The sequence below is a fragment of the Schistocerca serialis genome, chromosome 2, assembly GCF_023864345.2.
Source record: "Schistocerca serialis cubense isolate TAMUIC-IGC-003099 chromosome 2, iqSchSeri2.2, whole genome shotgun sequence".
NCBI classification, from domain to species: Eukaryota; Metazoa; Arthropoda; class Insecta; order Orthoptera; family Acrididae; genus Schistocerca; species Schistocerca serialis.
In genome coordinates this window covers 961,958,191-961,976,119 of record NC_064639.1, presented here as the reverse complement: position 1 = coordinate 961,976,119, position 17,929 = coordinate 961,958,191, and the positions used below count along the sequence as shown (strand labels likewise).

Genomic DNA, 17,929 nt, shown 5'->3' with positions numbered 1-17,929 from the left:
AGATTTGGCTGATGTGATAGAAGAAGAAACAGGAGTCGATTTAGAAGAGATAGGGGATCCAGTATTAGAATCAGGAGTTAAGATACTTTGGAGGACCTCATATCAGATAAGGCAGAAAGGATATATAACATTCCATCAGATTTCTAAAATCATTGAGGGAAGTGGTCACAAAATGACTATTCACGTTGGTGTGTAGAATGTATGAATCTGGCGACATACCATCTGACTTTCGGAAAAATATCACCCACACAATTCCGAAGACTGCAAGTGCTGACAGGTGCGAAAATTAGGGCACAATTTGCTTAACAGCTCTTGCATCCAAGTTGCTGACAAGAATAATACAGATAAGAATCGAAAAGAAAACTGATGATGTGTTAGGGGACGATGAGTTTGGCTTTAGGAAAGGTAAAGACACCAGAGAGGCAATTCTGACGTTGCGCTTGATAATGATAGCAAGACTGAGGAAAAATCAAGACACTTTGTCGACTTGTAAAAAGCGTCCGGCAATGTAAAATGGTGCAAGATGTTCAAAGTTCTGAGAAAAATAGGGATACGCTACAGGGAGAGCCGGGTAATACACAATACCTACAAGAAAAAAATTGGAAATACGTGGTAAGATCTTATGGGACCAAACTGCTGAGGCCATCGGTCCCTAAGCTTACACACTACGTAATCTAACTTTAAACTAACTTGCGCTAAGGACAACACAGACACCCATGCCCGAGGGAGGACTCGAACCACCGAAAGGGGGGAGCCGCGCGAACCATGACAGGACGCCTGAGAACACGCTGCTACCCCGCGCGGCAATATCTACAAGAGCCAAGAGGATATAATAAGAGTGGAAGACAAAGAACGAAGTGCTCGGGTTAAAAATGGTGTAAGACAGGCATGTACTCGTTCGCCCCTGCTGTTCAACCTGTACATCGAAGTAGCAATGATGAAAATGAAAGAAAGGTTCGGGATTGGAATTAAAATTCAAGATGAAACGATATCAATGATATGATTCACTGATGATATTGCTGTCCCGAGTGAAAGTGAAGAAGAATTATTTGGTGTGCTGAATGGTATTATCAGTGTAATGGATATCGAAAATGAACTGAAAATAAAACGAAGAAAGACGAAAGTAATGAGAAGTAGCAGAAATAAGGACAGAGAGAAATTTAACATCAGGATTGATGCTCAAAAGGTAGATGAAATTAAGGAATTTTACTAACTAAGCAGCAAAATAATCAATGACGGACGCAGCAAGGAGGACATCAAAAGCAGACTAGCAATGGCGAAAAGAGAAATCTGCTGTTATCAATTTGAGGAAGAAATCTCTGCGAAGGTACGTTTGGAGCATAACTTTGTTTGGTAGTGAAACATGTACTGTGGGAAAACCGGGTCGGAAGAGAATCGAAGCATTTGAGAAGTGGTGCTGCCGACGAATGTTGAAAATTGGGTGGACTGATAAGGTAAGGAACGAGGAGATTCTGCTTAGAATCGGAGAGGAAAAGAGTATACGCAAAACACTGACAAAGAGAATAGACAGGATGATAGGACATCTGTTAAGACATCAAGGAATGACTTTCATGGTATTAGAGCGAGCGGTAGAGAGCAAAAATTGTAAAGGAAGACAGAGATTGGAATACATCCAGCATATAATTGAGGATGTAGGTTGCAAGTGCTGCTCTGAGATGAAGGCTTTGGCACAGGAGCGGAATTCGTGGCGGGTTGCATCAGACCAGTCAGAAGACTCATGACTCAATGAAAATAAAAAGACTTTCTTCTCATAAATTATATTTAAAATAAAATGGTGGAAATCGTTCTCTGACATTTAAACCAATGAGTTGTGAGTAGGTTAAAACTAACACTTCACTACCACTTGATGTGCGGTACCAGTACTCGTATTCAGGAGGAGTAGGCAGAAGAGAGAAGGGTTTTCCAGTGCTTAAGATTATTATGGAGCTACTTGCTTTGGATGGATTGAATTTGGGAGGTTGGTGGGGAGGGGGGGGGGGGAGGGGAGGTCTAATGAGGAAAGGAACGTGTGAACACACTCTTTCGAGGTGACAGACGAACCACAATCAAACACCTCGCTGCTCAGTTGGACATTTCTGTTAGTAGTGCTGACACACTCCTCAACCAGTTGGGGTGCTCAAAAGTATGTGCCAGCTGGCTTCCTCGCCGCCAAACAGAAGACGATAAAGGGCAACGAAGGACCCTCTATGCTGAGTTGCTTGAGTGTTTCTAGGCTGATCGTGACAATTTTTTGTTAAACAGCGATGAAACATGGGTTAATCACTTCTCACTGGAAATAAAACGGCAATACGTGGAGTGGCGCCATACCACCTCTCTTCCGAAGAGAAAGTTCAAAGCGGCACACTCAGACGGTAAAGCCATGGCTACAGTCTTCTGGGACTCTGAAGCGGTTACTCCGTCTGTTGTCCTCAGCCATCAGCTCGGGAGTAATTTGTGCTGCCCTCAGTAAATTGAGGAAACGGCTTCAGATTGTTTGTCGCCAGAGAAAAGGAAACGAACTTCTCCTTGCCCAACCCCAGGCCTCACACAAGTCTGCGCCCCCCAGACGAGCTCACTAAACTTCACTGGACTGTTTTTCATCATCCACCCTACAGCCCAGATCTCGCACCTTCGAACTTCCATTTGTTTGGCCTACTGAAGGATGCCCTCCGCGGGAAACAGTACGTGTATGGTGGAAAAGTTACTGATGTAGCAAGACGTTGGCTCCCGACGTCAACCTGTAGAGTGATACAGGTCCTCCCGGTAAAGTGGCGTAAGGTTACCGCATTGAACGGGGCTTATATTGAATAATAGGATTTTATAGCAAAAAGAATGGGGAATAATATGGTTATTGGAATCCTGAATAAAATCAACTTGCTTTCAGAAAAAATGCTTTGCAGAACTTATGGTACGCCCCTTGTAGGTGTCGAGGATGGTGGGGAAGGGAGAGTGTTTTTCCCATGTTAGTAGCTTTAGTCTAATGTGGGATTGCTGTTGGAAATTTAATGGGTAGGGTTTCCATGTTAGTGTACTGTCAAGGATTATTTCGAGATTTATAGTGTGATAGGGGGTACGGTAAAAGTCATGGAGGCAGAAATTGTAATAGTGACACAAGAACGACTGTTAGATAAGGAGCAACCGATTGGGCAGAGATAGCTGGAAGTGCGTGTATCTGCAGTTTTGAGGGTACTGCATTGCCAGACACGCTCATAGGCTTTTTCCAAGTCAAGGGATACGAAAATGGATTATTTACGATTGTTAAGTGATTGGTTAGGACGTGGGTTAGAGATACGAGTTGGTCACCGGAAGTGAAATAGGGATGGAACCCATGCTGGCCAAGATGACCGCGGTGTTGGGAGTGGCTTAAAGTCCAATTCGGTTGTATTACGTTTTGTGGTGGAAAACGGAATCCACTGTCGTTCGGGTTCGGTTATCGAGTCCATGTAATTTCTCAATACCGCTGTGAGTGAATATGATTCGTTCTGATGATATCATGATAGTAAGGAAGGAGCGAATAATCTTCGTGCATTCGTCTGCGGACGAACATTCGCTCTCGGCGCACGTGTCGTCTCACGTCTCGTCTGTCTGCGAAGTGTCAGCGTCAGGGTTTCAGCCGTGAGGAGGGCACTCGAAGTCAGCAGCAGCACCAGATCATGCACCGCCGACCACTGGGACAGGCGAGGGAGGCGTGTGACGTCTACGGCGGCGGAGACAGCACAGTGGCGTCTATGCGTATGCGTGGGTAACAAGAAACGAAGGGATTCCACAGCAGGGCCTAGGCATCCCATCCACGCTGCATGAAACATGGATAACATGGATAAAGCAAACTGCGACACAGGGGGTGCAAACGCGGTGCTACAGTTTTTTTTTCCCTCGTCGTCAGCCTTTCCGACTGTTTTAATGCGGCACGCCACGAATTTATTTCCTGTGCCAACATTTTCATCACAGAGTAGCACATGCAATCTATCTCCTCAATTATTTGCTGGATGTGTCCCAATCTCTGTCGTCCTCTACAGTTTTTACCTTCCACAGCTCCTTCTAGTATGATGGAACTTATTCCCTGACGTCTTAACAGAAATTAAGACATGTGTTTGATACTATTCGACCTTTCTTGGCCAGTAATGCCCCTTTTTGCCAGTGCTGGTGTGCTTTTTATGTCCTCCTTGCTCAGCCCGTCATAGGTCATTTTGCTCCCGAGGTAGCAGAGTTCCTTAACATCATCTAACGCCTGATTACCAATTACGATGTTAAGTTTCTCGCTGTTCTCATTTCTGCTACTTCTCATTACTTTCGTCTTTCTTTCATTTTCTCGTTGGACTGTTCATTCTATCCAACATAACTGATTAAAGAAAGAAAAGATCAGAATTTAAAAAGCTGAAGACAGCAAACAGTGTGTTCATGATTGCAACGAAGACGGAAGAGGAAAACAAATTTCGGAGCTAAATAAAGAAATGACTTGTGAACCCGTTGAAAACGGAGGCCTTTAGTGATAGTGTATGATGTGTTAGTAACCATGTCAGCAAGTGAATTAACTGACTAGATATACGAACAGAGCTTGAAGGGAACTATAAATAGGAAGCAATTCTTAGAATAAGAAAAAGTCAGCCTTAAAGCAAGGCCACGGCGGCTGCTGACAGTACATTACACTATGTGATTAAAAGTATCCGGACAATATAATTTTGTCGCCTATCTACTCTCTCCTCTGCGTTTTCACTCTTAATGGTGCCGCTATTACTCTTAATTTAACCGACGTTTGTTTTGACTTGGTTTTTCGCTGACTCATTCCATCCGACGATCATTTCTTTTTCGATTTCGTCACATTTTCCCTGCAGCCATTTCCACTGGCTTCCCTCCACTTCCTACTTATTTTATTAATAAGTGTTATGCATTGCTGTGGGTCTATTCCTATTCCCTGAACATCTTTGTCCTTACTTCTTTCTTCGATTAAGTGAAGCATTTCTTTTGCTACCCAATGTTTCTTCGCAGTTACCTTCCTAGTAATTAAGTTTGTCTTTCCAACATCTGGGATTGTTTTCTACATATTTCCACTCCACTGAGCGCATACTGTGATATTTCTAATCGTAGTATCCACAACTTTAACGAACTTCAAACGCGTCTCGTCACACTTCAGTACACCAATATCCCCCTGCCTTCGAAACTGATGCTTCCATGCGATTTTCTTAAACTTCTGTCTTCTCTTCATCTTTACTAAATTTTGAGCTGAGTCTCTATCTGCTCCTAGTTACGCCTTATTATCCAATATCTTATTTCGGAACCTCAATCTGACCTTGGTGTAATTCAGCTGAAGCCTTCCCGTGTATCCGTACATTTTCCCCGTATATCTTCTCTTCTTATGGTTCTTGAATATAGTATTCGCTATTGTTAGCTGAAATTTGTTGCAGAAATCAGTGAGAGTCTCTCCTATCTCATTCCTCCTACCAGCCCCATATTCTTCCGTAAGCTTTTCTGCTATTCCTTCTCCTACAGCCACGTTCTAATCCTCCATTATTATTAGATTTTCATCCCACTTTACATACTGAATCACCCTTTCGATGTCCTTGTCTTGTTTCCTATCCCTTCACCATCTGCTTGTGACGTCGACATGTAAAATTTTTTATTTACTTGGCCTTCGAACAGCAACCCGATTTAGTCATCAATACAACAGAAGTACAATGCACATTTAATTGAATAAAAGAATACAGAAATTCAAATTTACAGGTAGAGAAATCTCATACCGTCGCAACTTTGTCCACTATAGATTATGTTTGCTATTAAAACCTACAGACTGTGCCCAGTACACCTAAGGAACTTAACAATCACTTTAAAGCCGAATTTCTTTGGTAAATAAAAGAGAAGTAGCTTATTGAGGAAGGTGATATTCCATAATCAGCAATGTCATCAGAAAGTCCAATCGTTTGCAGTCAAATTTGGGACAGATAAAGTAGATGTGGTTGACATCAGCTTCTGACTCAGGATCACTCGCCGGCGAAGCGTAAACGTTGATCCACCGTAAATGTTGAGGAAAAGAGACGTGATTGACGCGAAGTCGTATGGTAGTAGAAATCGTGGATCGGTCCTAATGTCTCCTCATGAACCACGGCTGTGGAAGAATCCGAGGTTGGAGTACCGCGTAATAACCGCCGTTCGTTTGGATACGTTCCACATTTCTTGCCATTGTTGGTTTGTGTGACCCGTGACCTCACGCAAGTAGTCTGTGTAAGGTATTTTCAGATCCAGGACAGTGCCTAAAGATGTCGCTTGCTTGGCTAATGCATCAGCTTTCTCTTTATGGAGGATACCTGCGTGGGAAAGCATCCACACCAAATGGATTGTCCACCCTATCCGTGTGCTGCGAATATATTCCAAAATCACATCCAAGATGTAAAGGTTAGTTGTTTTGTTGCATCTCCACTGTTGAATGTTTGGGAAGACGCTTTGAGAGTCAGACACAATTAATATCTTGGGGAAGGAAGTTACTAATTGTGTCTGACTCTCAAAGCGTCCCTCAAAATATTCAACAGTGGAGATGAAACTCAGCGACTAAGCACTATTACCAGAACTGTTATTGTCGGAGTTTGTTTGCTGTCGATTCTGACGACAAAAACCCTGTTACTGAACTGTTCACTACAACTCACTCCCTGCCCTACATTCCAACTCACCACCAATCGTACATGCGTCATATCATTTTTGCTATGTTGACATTGCCTTACATTCATCTGATCAGATATCCTTATCTTTCCATTTCACTTCACTGACCCCAGTCCATCTAAATTCAGCCCTAGAATTTCCGTTATCGTATCTTCTAGGTTTCCTACTACGTTTTAACTTCTGACGTTCCATGGTCCGACTCATATAATGATATTCCTTCGTTGCTTATTCAATCTCTTTCTCTTGGTCACCACCACCTTGGCAGTCCCCTCTTAGAAATAAGAATGGGAGACTTATCCAGAATCTTTTGCCAATGGAAAGATCACCATGACAATTTTTCAATTACACACCATATGTACTGTGGGTACACCATATGTTTCTTTAATGCGGTGGTCTCCATTGGCTGATGCATCCTCATGCTATTGATGATTGCTGACTCAGACAGACATCTTAATATGTTGTGCAATGGGAAGTACCCTCTGTTATTCACTTCCCACAGGTATGCGGAGTATACATGCAGAAACAGAAAGAAAATCATATATACAGGGGGATTCAAAAAGAATACCACAACTTTAGGAATTTAAAACTCTGCAACGACAAAAGGCAGAGCTAAGCACTATCTGTCGGCGAATTAAGGGAGCTATAAAGTTTCATTTAGTTGTACATTTGTTCGCTTGAGGCGCTGTTGACTAGGCGTCAGCGTCAGTTGATGCTAAGATGCCGACCGCTCAACAGAAAGCTTTTGGTGTTATTGAGTACGGAAGAAGTGAATCGGCGACAGTTGTTCAGCGTGCATTTCGAACGAAGTATGGCGTTAAACCTCCTGATAGGTGGTGTATTAAACGTTGGTATAAACAGTTTACAGAGAATGGGTGTTTGTGCAAAGGGAAAAGTTCTGGACGGCCGAGAACGAGTGATGAAAATGTAGCACGCATCCAGCAAGCATTTGTTCGCAGCCTAGGAAAATCGACTCGCAGAGCTAGCAGAGAGCTGCAAATTCCTCAATCAACTGTATGGAGAGTCGACTGTATGGAGAGACTACCCGAGGCGATGGATCGGCCGCCAGGTAGCCCGTGACAGCACTTTATCACTGGCCTCCAAGAAGCCCTGATCTTACCCCCTGCGATTTTTTCTTTTGGGGGTATGTTAAGGATGTGGTGTTTCGGCCACCTCTCCCAGCCACCATTGATGATTTGAAACGAGAAATAAAAACAGCTATCCAAACTGTTACGCCTGATATGCTACAGAGAGTGTGGAACGAGTTGGAGTATTGGGTTGATATTGCTCAAGTGTCTGGAGAGGGCCATATTGAACATCTCTGAACTTGTTTTTGAGTGAAAAAAGAAACCTTTTTAAATACTCTTTGTAATGACGTATAACAGAAGGTTATATTATGTTTCTTTCATTAAATACACATTTTTAAAGTTGTGGTATTCTTTTTGAATCACCCTGTATTTTTTAAATTAAGTGCCTTAGTGTTTTCTTTGCAGACCGTGTGACGAAGAGAGCAATACTATGGTTGCTTATTTTCGTTGGCTGTGGAGTGAACTACATGATACGAGCGAACATCAACATCGCCATCGTCGCCATGGTCCAGATGACGACAGCATCAGACGAAACCGCAGTCGCCAGCGAATGTATTGACGATGAGTTCTCTCTGAGCGGAAACTACACCCTCAATAGCAACATTACTGTGCCTGGCTACAATGTGTCTACGGAGGTAAGAATAGGTTCAGCAAGTATTATTTACCCATTGTACGGATTGTGAGTGGAAGACACCCACATTTACGATGCTGAAGGGATGTTGGCAGCAAGCATTTCTTTCAAGTTAGTAGATTACTCGTTTGCTCCAGATTGCTGGAAGAGGAAAAGGGGGAGAGGGGGGGGGGGAGATGGATGTGGAGAGCTTTAATTATCGTTAGTGTACCTCTATCAGGGAGAACACCTTTTCTAGGTCTCTACTACTACAACTCATAATTTTTCACTGAGGAATGCGAATAGCCTTCTGCTGAACGGAAACCAAGATCTAGCCTATTACCATAATGAGCTAGGATGGAATCAGTTCTCTTCAGTTTTTAGAATTTCGTATCTTTGTCGGTAAAACTGGAACCCTTGTAGGATCAGCTATAAATTGCATAAATGCACTATGATATGGAGCAGCCATTGATTGCATTCAGACACTTCTATATGTCTTGACCTTAGTATTCATTCACATATTAAGCATTCCGCGTTTGGGACTTCGACAGCTTCATAGGCTACAGACGTTCATAAACTGATATCAGTGAAGGAACATTATGGTAATACCGTAAGATGTATTTACACATTGGAATAAACCACTCACCAGGAACACACAATATCATTCGTAGGTAATAACCCAGATCCAATAAGGATACAAAATATCTGATCAACCTTCAGTGGTGACGAGAAAGTGCAAACTGATTTTACAGTACAGCGATAGTCTGAATCGAATAAAGGTTCCAAATGGCGGTACAGTCGACTATGAAACAAAAAATTAACATTAACACACATTCGTCTATTAATGCTTAGCATTTTTATTAAGTATACATTATTTTTGTGTATCAAAAGGGGCTACACTGAGAATTCTGAGTGAGAACTGGTTATTGCACTTGGCCCGGGTACCGATGAGCACGAAAAAATTTCCACTTAAACACTCTATTATGGACTATAAACAACACGAATATACGTTGAGACATTTCTTGCTGCAAATTAAGTGCATTTCAATGTGGCGAACCTGCAAATGTAAGTACAAGACCGAACGTTCTTGTGCACCCCGAAACACCCTTCCTAACGCAACTGGTGTCATTTGTTCCACAGCTGCAAATTGTCAGCTGATGAAGATTATTGATTTTCACATGACAAACATCGGACTTGATAAATCCTCTCACGAAAAAGTCCACTGGGGTCGAATCGGGCAAGCGGGGAGCCAAAAGTGTTGGTGATACTCAGCCAAACCATCTCCTGGGTAAATGGCATTCGGGTAGTACCGGACAATTATGGCAGAATACGGAGGCGCTTCATCTTGTAGGTAGACGACAGTATTCAAAATTTCATCCTGAATCAACTATTGCTTCAAAAAACTTTTCCGGTAGGCCGAGAAATGTGCTACCAGTTGCTGTTTTCTCAGCAAGCATGAAAGGCCCATACACTTTTGATCTCGTAGTTCCTATCTTGCCTATCCTGTCTCCAGTCTTGTAATGAATTCGGCTGTTGATCTGCCCAGATCCTACAGTAATGTCTGTTCACACGTTCACAACGTGAAATGCTGCGTCGCTGCTCAATAGGGTGTGATAGTTCAAATTTGCATCTCTAACTGCACCCAGTAAGTCATAGCACATAGCTTGTATGGCGGCATAGACCTCGTTTTCGAGCTTTTGGACAATCTGAATGTGGTAGCCACGTTTTTTTCAATTTGAATCACAATGTGTTCTACACAGACCTGAGTGCGAAGCCAAATTACCTGCTTAGTCTTTTGGTTGAAGCTGAGGAGCTGCGGGTAATCGCTCTCTAAATCACTTCTACAGTTTCACCCACAACACAATATTGCAGTGCCTGTGTTATTCCGGATTACGATGTAATGCATCTGCGGTCATGTACGAGGTCAGTTCAAAAAAATTACGGAACATTCGTAATTTCGCCCCAATGTTGCGTTGGAGCGAAATGCGGGTTGGCATCTCTGTACACGCTTGTGTTTAACGTTTAATTGCCGGAAGTTTTATTGTTGTATGTCTGCTAGTTATTGTTCACTGCTGTAACTTTCCATGAAACTAAAAAAAAAGACAAAAAAAATTCACAGTGGCACAACATATGTTGCAGGAAGCGTACAGCGATCAGTGCTTAAGCCTTACTCAGTGTTACGAATGATTCACACGGTTTGAAAATGGCCGGACGGAAGTTAAGATGGCCCTCGTGGAGGACGCCCATGGACGACGCTCATGTTAGTAATGCCAACGAAACTGTGCGTTCCTATCGAAATTAGACTGTCCGAGAGACTGCAGAAGAATGTAACATTTCAGTTGGGGCCATGTCACGAAATCCTGACACAGCATCGTGGAATGCATCGTATTGTCACCAAGTTCGTTCCACAGCTCATGAGTCAGGACCAGAAAGACCTTCACCTAGCAAACTGTGAAGAGATTTTGGATCGCGCAAAGGAGAATGAGATGTTCCTTAAGAGAAAACTGGTGATGTGACATGGATCTATGGTTGTGATACTGAGAGAAAGATTCATCGAGACAAAAAAAAAAAAAAAAAAAAAAAAAAAAAAAAAAAAAAAAAAAAAAAAAACCTCATCATATCAGGTCAAATGCCAAAGACATGGTGATAGTTTTCATCACTTTGAAGGATTAGTTCATCATAAAATAAATGACGTGTGACTAGAGCCTCCCATCGGGTAGACCATTCGCCGGGTGCAAGTCTTTCGATTTGACGCCACTTCGGCGACTTGCGCGTCAATGGGTATGAAATGATGATGATTAGGACAACACAACACCCAGTCCATGAGCGGAGAAAATCTCCGACCCAGCCGGGAATCAAACCCGGGCTCTTAGGATTAACATTCTGTCGCGCTGACCACTCAGCGGCCAGGGGCGGACGAATTCGCGTCACAGGGAAAAACTGTTAATCAGTGGTACTATCGGGACGTATTGCGACGCCTGCGAGAAAATGTGAGAAGGAAACGGCCTGAAATGTGGCGAGACAATTCATGGCTCTTGTATCACGATAAGGTACCAGTACATTCGTCCATGTTGTTGCGTAGCTATTGCACAAAAAATGAAATCATTGTGATGAATCATTCTCCGTACTCTCCAGACATGGCCCCTGACGGCCTCTTATATCGAAAGTTGAAAACCGTGTTGAAAGGACGAAGATTTGCAACGATAGACGAGATAAAAGGAAATTCGCAGATGGTTCCAGCAAGAGGTGTACCAAGAATGATCCCGGAAGTGGAAACGGCGTTGGGAGCGATGTTTCAGTTGTGGAGGAGAGTATTTCGAAGGAGTCTATGAGCAATAAATAAATACAAACGCAGTAAAATTTGTATAGACAAAATTCCGGAATTTTTTGAACAGACCTCCCATGGATGTATTGCATCGTAATTCGAAGTAATGTGGGCACTGCAATATTGTATTTATTCGCCGACACCGGGCAAGCAACTTTCAAGTAAAATGTCTTCCCTGTACGAGAATATACATAATAGATATACAAGTGCAGGTTGTAGACACGTGGTTGACGATATATGGAAACCTGGGTCTGGTCGTGAGTCATGTTCAGGAAGCCAAATGGTAAGGCGACAGTTCGTAATAAGCGGGAAATACGGGTACGAGTCCCGATCCCAAACAAATTTTCATTGTCATTCCATTATACAGTTGACGGTTGCTTATATTCATAAATGCCAATATATTTCATGCCATCCAAATCAGCTGGCTTGCCTGACTTCTGATCGTCAGTGACACAACCAGTTCGCTTCCATTTGCACAAGATTTGGTATGCAGGAAGTCCGTAACTGAGAGGCATGACAATTAATTTAGAAAGATCTGCTTCAGGTGTTCGAGGGGCGTTTCAAAAGTCCGTGCAAAGTCCGAGAGATGGCACCACCGGCGAGTATCGAGCCCATGTTTAGTTAGTAGAATCTTTGGAAAGAACGCACATCAAGTTTCCAAGTGTTAGCCATATTGGTCTATTTCTTTGTGTTTGGCATTCGTGTGAATCAAGGAAGTCGTGTGATTGTCAAAAATTGGACGAAATAGGATTTCGCGTGGTGATTAAACATTACTTTATGAAAGGCAAAACGCCTCAGGAGACTAAAGAGAAGCTTTATTACGATGACTCTGCACCTTCGGTTAGAACGGTTTATAGGTGGTTTCAAAATTTTCGGAGTGGCCATACGGGCACAAGTAATGCTGAACGTTCTGGACGCCCTGTGGAGGTTACGACTCCAGAAATCATTGATAAAATCCATGATATGGTGATGGATGACAGAAGGGATAAGGTGCTTGATATTGCTAGTGCTGTGGGCATATCGAATGAACGGGTACATGATATTTTGCATAAACATTTGGACATGAGAAAGCTAGCCGCAAGATGGGTTCCGCGACTGCTCACGCTTGACCAAAACCGGAATCTTGTGAAGTGTTGCAAGGATTGTTTGCAGCTGTTCAGGAAAAATTTCCAGGACTCGAAGCGTCGTTTCGTCACTGTGGATGAAACATGGATACATTACTATACTCCTGCGACCAAACAACAATCTAAATAATAGGTTACCAAGGGAAAATCCGCACCAAAAAAGTAGAAGACCATTTCTTCGGCGGGAAAGGTTATGGCGACTGTCTTTTGGGATTCGCAATGGATAATCCTCATCGACTACCTGGAAGAGGGTAGAACTATTACAGGTGCATATTATTCATCGTTATTGGACCGTTTGAAAACCGAGCTGCAAAAAAATAACGCCGGCGATTGGACAGCAAAAAAGTCCTTTTCCATCACGACAATGCACCAGCACACACCTCAGCAGTTGTGGTCGCAAAATTAATGGAAATAGGATTCCAACTCTTTTCACATCCCCCCTATTCTCCAGACTTCACTTCCGTGGACTACTATTTGTTCCCCAATTTGAAGAAATGGCTGGCGGGACAAAGATTTTATTCAAACGAGGAGGTGATTGCAGCAACTAATAGCTATTTTGCAGACTTGCACGATTCCTATTATTCGGAAGGGATCAACAAATTAGAACAGTGTTGGACGATGTGTGTAAGTCTAATAGGAGACCATGTCGAAAAATAAAAAAGGTTTACCCCAAACTTGTAAGTAGATTTTATTTTTCCACGGAGTTTTCAAAAGTCCTTCGTATTAGTTATTTATTTAAACCACGACCTGTTTCGGAATTTTAAAATCCCGTCTTCAGTTGTATGAAACAGTAGCATACGAAGGAGAGGAGGAAAGAAATATAACGCAACATATCTGTAAAAACCTGGACAGTTGAATACGGAAACAAGGCGATTCACTTATTCTATTTGGCCTGCCGGTGTGGCCGTCCGGTTCTAGGCGCTTCAGTCTGGAATCGCGTGTCCGCTATGGTCGCAGGGTCGAATCCTGCCTCGGGCATGGATGTGTGTGATGTCCTTAGGTTAGTTAGGTTTAAGTAGTTCTAAGTTCTAGGGGACTGATGACCACAGATGTTAAATCCCATAGTGCTCAGAGCCATTTTTATTCTGTTTGGCAACACATAACACCGGTCGGGTCAGTCAGTGCAAGGGATTAAAATCACTGCATCTTGGCGAAACCATAAATAATGAGAGGGCTTAATAACCACACGGGCCTAAAAATGTAACGTCTGAGCGGGTGGATCCAAGGAAACAGTACCGAGAACAAACACTGTAGCGACACTTTTGCGCCGTCGGGCAGCCGCACAGTACGAACGCCAACCACGACTAAGTGGAGTGCCAGGCCCGAGGTCTGAAGGCGTGGTGTGACGCAGGCGTCAAAAATATAATCAAGAAAACTGTTGTTATTAATGAAGATAAAAAGAAAATCTGGACTGGCTAGTCCAAACGCTTCCAGTATTTCAGTTTAAAGTGTAATGTAATATAAACGCTGTGGTATGCCGTTAGGGTAAATAACGCCCAAACATGTTACAACCTGTGACATTTTGGGCAACTACACAATAGTACATGGGCAAAATGCATGAAAAAGGAATAGAAACAGTAACACCAGTGATAGAAATTAATGGTAATAGATCATGCTGAGTAAATCGTCACACTTGTGATGCATTATATGGTCGAGTGATGAAAAATAAAATGTTTAGAGAACACCACAAATCTAAAATGTCAGTGTAGTAATGTAAGCAGCGAAATAGCAAGCGAAAATGATCAGGCTGAGCGTTCTACAGAACACAAAGCAATAATGATACGGGACATGGCTAAGAGGCGTGACAACTAAATGAATGAGGAAACATATTCCTGAACCTCATGGACTTGTAAAAATACGACTCGACTCATAACAGGCAACAGGTAATGATGCTAGGACAAATGACTGAACAGAGGATTAGATAGTAAAAGCCCTGATAAAAGGTAATGGTAAGAGGGTAACTACAAGAAATGTCGGTTCAAGTTATATAAAATTAAATATGCACTGAAGCGCCAAAGAAACTGGTATATGAATGCGTATTCAAATACAGAGATACGTAAACAGGCAGAACACGGCGCTACGGTTGGCAACGCCTATATAAGACTACAAGTGTCTGGTGCAGTTGTTAGATTTGTAGATCGGTTACCGCTGCTTCAATGGCAAGTTGTCAAGATTTAAGTGAGTTTAAACGTGGTGTTATAGTCGGCGCACGAGCAATGGGACACAGCAACTCCGTGGTAGCGATGAAGTGGGGATTTTCCAGTACGATCGTTTCACGAGTGTATTGTGAATATCAAGAATCCGGAAAACATCAAATCTCCGACATAAACGGACGGAAAAAGATCCTGCAAGAACAGGACCAACGACCACTGAAGAGAATCGCTCAACGTGACTGCAAACTGTTGCAGGTTTCAACCCTGGGCCAACAAGTGTCAGCATGCGAACCATTCGACGAAACGTTATTGATATGGGCTTTCGAAACCGAAGGCCAACTCGTGTATCCTTGATGACTGCAGGCCTGGGCCCTTCAACATCGATATTGAACTCTGGGTGACTGGACACACGTTGCCTGGTCGGACGAGTCTCGTTTCAAATTGTATCGAACAGACGGACGTGTACGTGTGTGGAGACAAACTCATGAATTCATCGACCCAGCACGTCAGCACGGGACCGTTCAAGCTTGTGGAGGCTCTGTAATGGTTTGGGGCTTATGCGTTGGAGTGATATGGGATCCCTGATACGCGTAGATACGACTCTGACATACGACACGTACGTAAGCATCCCGTGTGATCACGTGCATCCATTCATTGCCATTGTGCATTCCGACGGACTTGGGCAATTCCAGCAGGACAGTGCGACACCCCACGCGTTCAAAATTGCTACGGAATGGCTGCATGAACACTCTTCTGAGTTTAAACACTTCAGTTGGCCACCAAACTCCCCAGATATGAACATCATTAAGCATATCTGGGATGCCTTGTAACATGCTATTCAGAAGAGATCTTCACCCCTTCGTACTCTTGTGGATTTATGGACAGCCCTGCAGGATTCATGGGGCCAATTCTCTCCAGCACTGCTTCACACATTAGTCAAGTCCATACCACGTCCTGCTGAGGCACTTCTGCATGCTCGTGGTGGCCCTACACGATATTAGGCAAGTGTATCAGTTTCTTTAACTCTTTACTGTATTAAAATATATAAATATAAAGACCACCATAAAAATCTAAAATATGGGTACAGCGATGCTAGGAGCGATATGTCAAATTAACATTAAGGTGCTGAGCGCCCTTTATTGGACGAAGTAATTCCAATGTGGAAAGTTCATTAAGACGAAACAACTAATAAAAGAATAGGAGTCTAGAGAAATAGGCTTTAACCCGTGATATATTATTTAAGTGGCTTATAGCTACTCAAAATAAGCTCTTGTTTCAACGTATCTTGATCATTTAGTGTATATAGTGGATTCTGGTAAAAGTTCGTAAAATTTAAATTTCTTCCAATAAGTTATGGACAGGACCCTCTAGCCGCAGATGGAGAATACTTAAGTTATTACATATGATCAGTGATAGAATTGTTGTGTGTTTGTAGGTGATCAATTAACGCAGATCTCTAATTACTTAAGTCCTGGTGTTCTTTGAATCGAATTGCGAAAGTAAGAGCTGCTTGTCCAACACAAAGGCATTGGCAGTCATTTCAATTAATGTGATAGACACTTGACAGTGCGTGAGGTTTGTGGCTATGGTTTCGTGGCGTCTAAACAGTAGGCCCATTTGGTCGTGTTTTGAATGCATAATTAATACAACTGAAGCGGATCTCTGTAAATGAATTATCGCTTGAATTTGTTGGTCATGTTCTTAAAGACCTGTCTGTGAGGAGTTGCTTTGCGAAATTTACGCGTGAAATCGTTCCGCGCCTCCTCATACAACATTCTACGCAGTTGGTCAACAACACCTGTACGTTCTTCTACGTGTTCATTCTCTACTATTACCCGCAAAAAAGTCAAAATTTTTACCGTTCAGTCAGAAGTGGTAAGACAGTTTATAAACACTCTGTACTGGATAAAATGGCGAATAATTTGAGAATAATTCATTGTTTTGAACCACGTTTGTCGTTACAGAGGGTACGCTTTTTATGATCAGTGAAAAACGGTCAAGATCGCGATGGTTGTTTTATTAAAACGACCGGTTTCGGCTTCGTCTTAGGCCATCCTGAGAACAGCATCTTCAGCTGACGGTGTTGTCCTGAAGATGGCCTAAGACGAGACCGAAACCGGTCATTTTAATAAAATAACCATCCAGATTTAGACTGTTTTTCTACTCATTTTACACTACTGGCCGTTAAAATTGCTACACCACGAAGATGAGTGCTACAGACGCGAAATTTAACCGACAGGAAGAAGATGCTGTGATATGCAAATGATTAGCTTTTCAGAGCGTTCACACAAGGTTGGCGCCATTAGCGACACCTACAACGTGCTGACATGAGGAAAGTTTCCTACCGATTTCTCATACACAAACAGCAGTTGACCGGCGTTGCCTGGTGAAACGTTGTTGTGGTGCCTCGTGTAAGGAGGAGAAATGCGTACCATCACGTTTCCGACTTTGATATTGGTCGGATTGTAGCCTATCGCGATTGGGGTTTATCGTATCGCAACATTGCTGCTAGCGTTGGTCGAGATCCAGTGACTGTTAGCAGAATATGGAATCGGTGGGTTCAGGAGGGTAATACGGAACGCCGTGCTGGATTCCAACGGTCTCGTATCACTAGCAGTCGAGATGACAGGCATCTTATCCGCACGGCTGTAGCGGATCGTGCAGCCACGTCTCGATCCCTGAGTCAACAGATGGGGACGTTTGCAAGACAACAACCATCTGCACGCACAGTTCGACGACGTTTGCAGCAGCATGGACTATCAGCTCGGAGACCATCGCTGCGATTATCCTTGATCCTGCATCTCAGACAGGAGCGCCTGCGATGGTGTACTCAACGACAAACCTGTGTGCACGAATGGCAAAACGTCATTTTTTCCAATGAATCCAGGTTCTGTTTACAGCATCATGATGTTCGCATCGGTGTTTGGCGACATCGCGGTGAACGCACACTGGAAGCGTGTATTCGTCATCGCCATACTGGCGTA

The 17,929-nt window shown here is 43.0% G+C and overlaps 1 protein-coding gene across 1 annotated transcript in view; it reads left to right on the top strand.

Moving 5' to 3' along the window:
• Positions 1 to 17,929, top strand: part of LOC126456550 (sialin-like) — a 98,499-nt gene that overhangs the window by 30,209 nt on the left and 50,361 nt on the right. Inside the window, exon 2 of the mRNA XM_050092297.1 lies at positions 8,139 to 8,368. Coding sequence (XP_049948254.1) covers positions 8,139 to 8,368 — 230 coding nt within the window. The remainder of the gene's footprint in view (positions 1 to 8,138; positions 8,369 to 17,929) is intronic.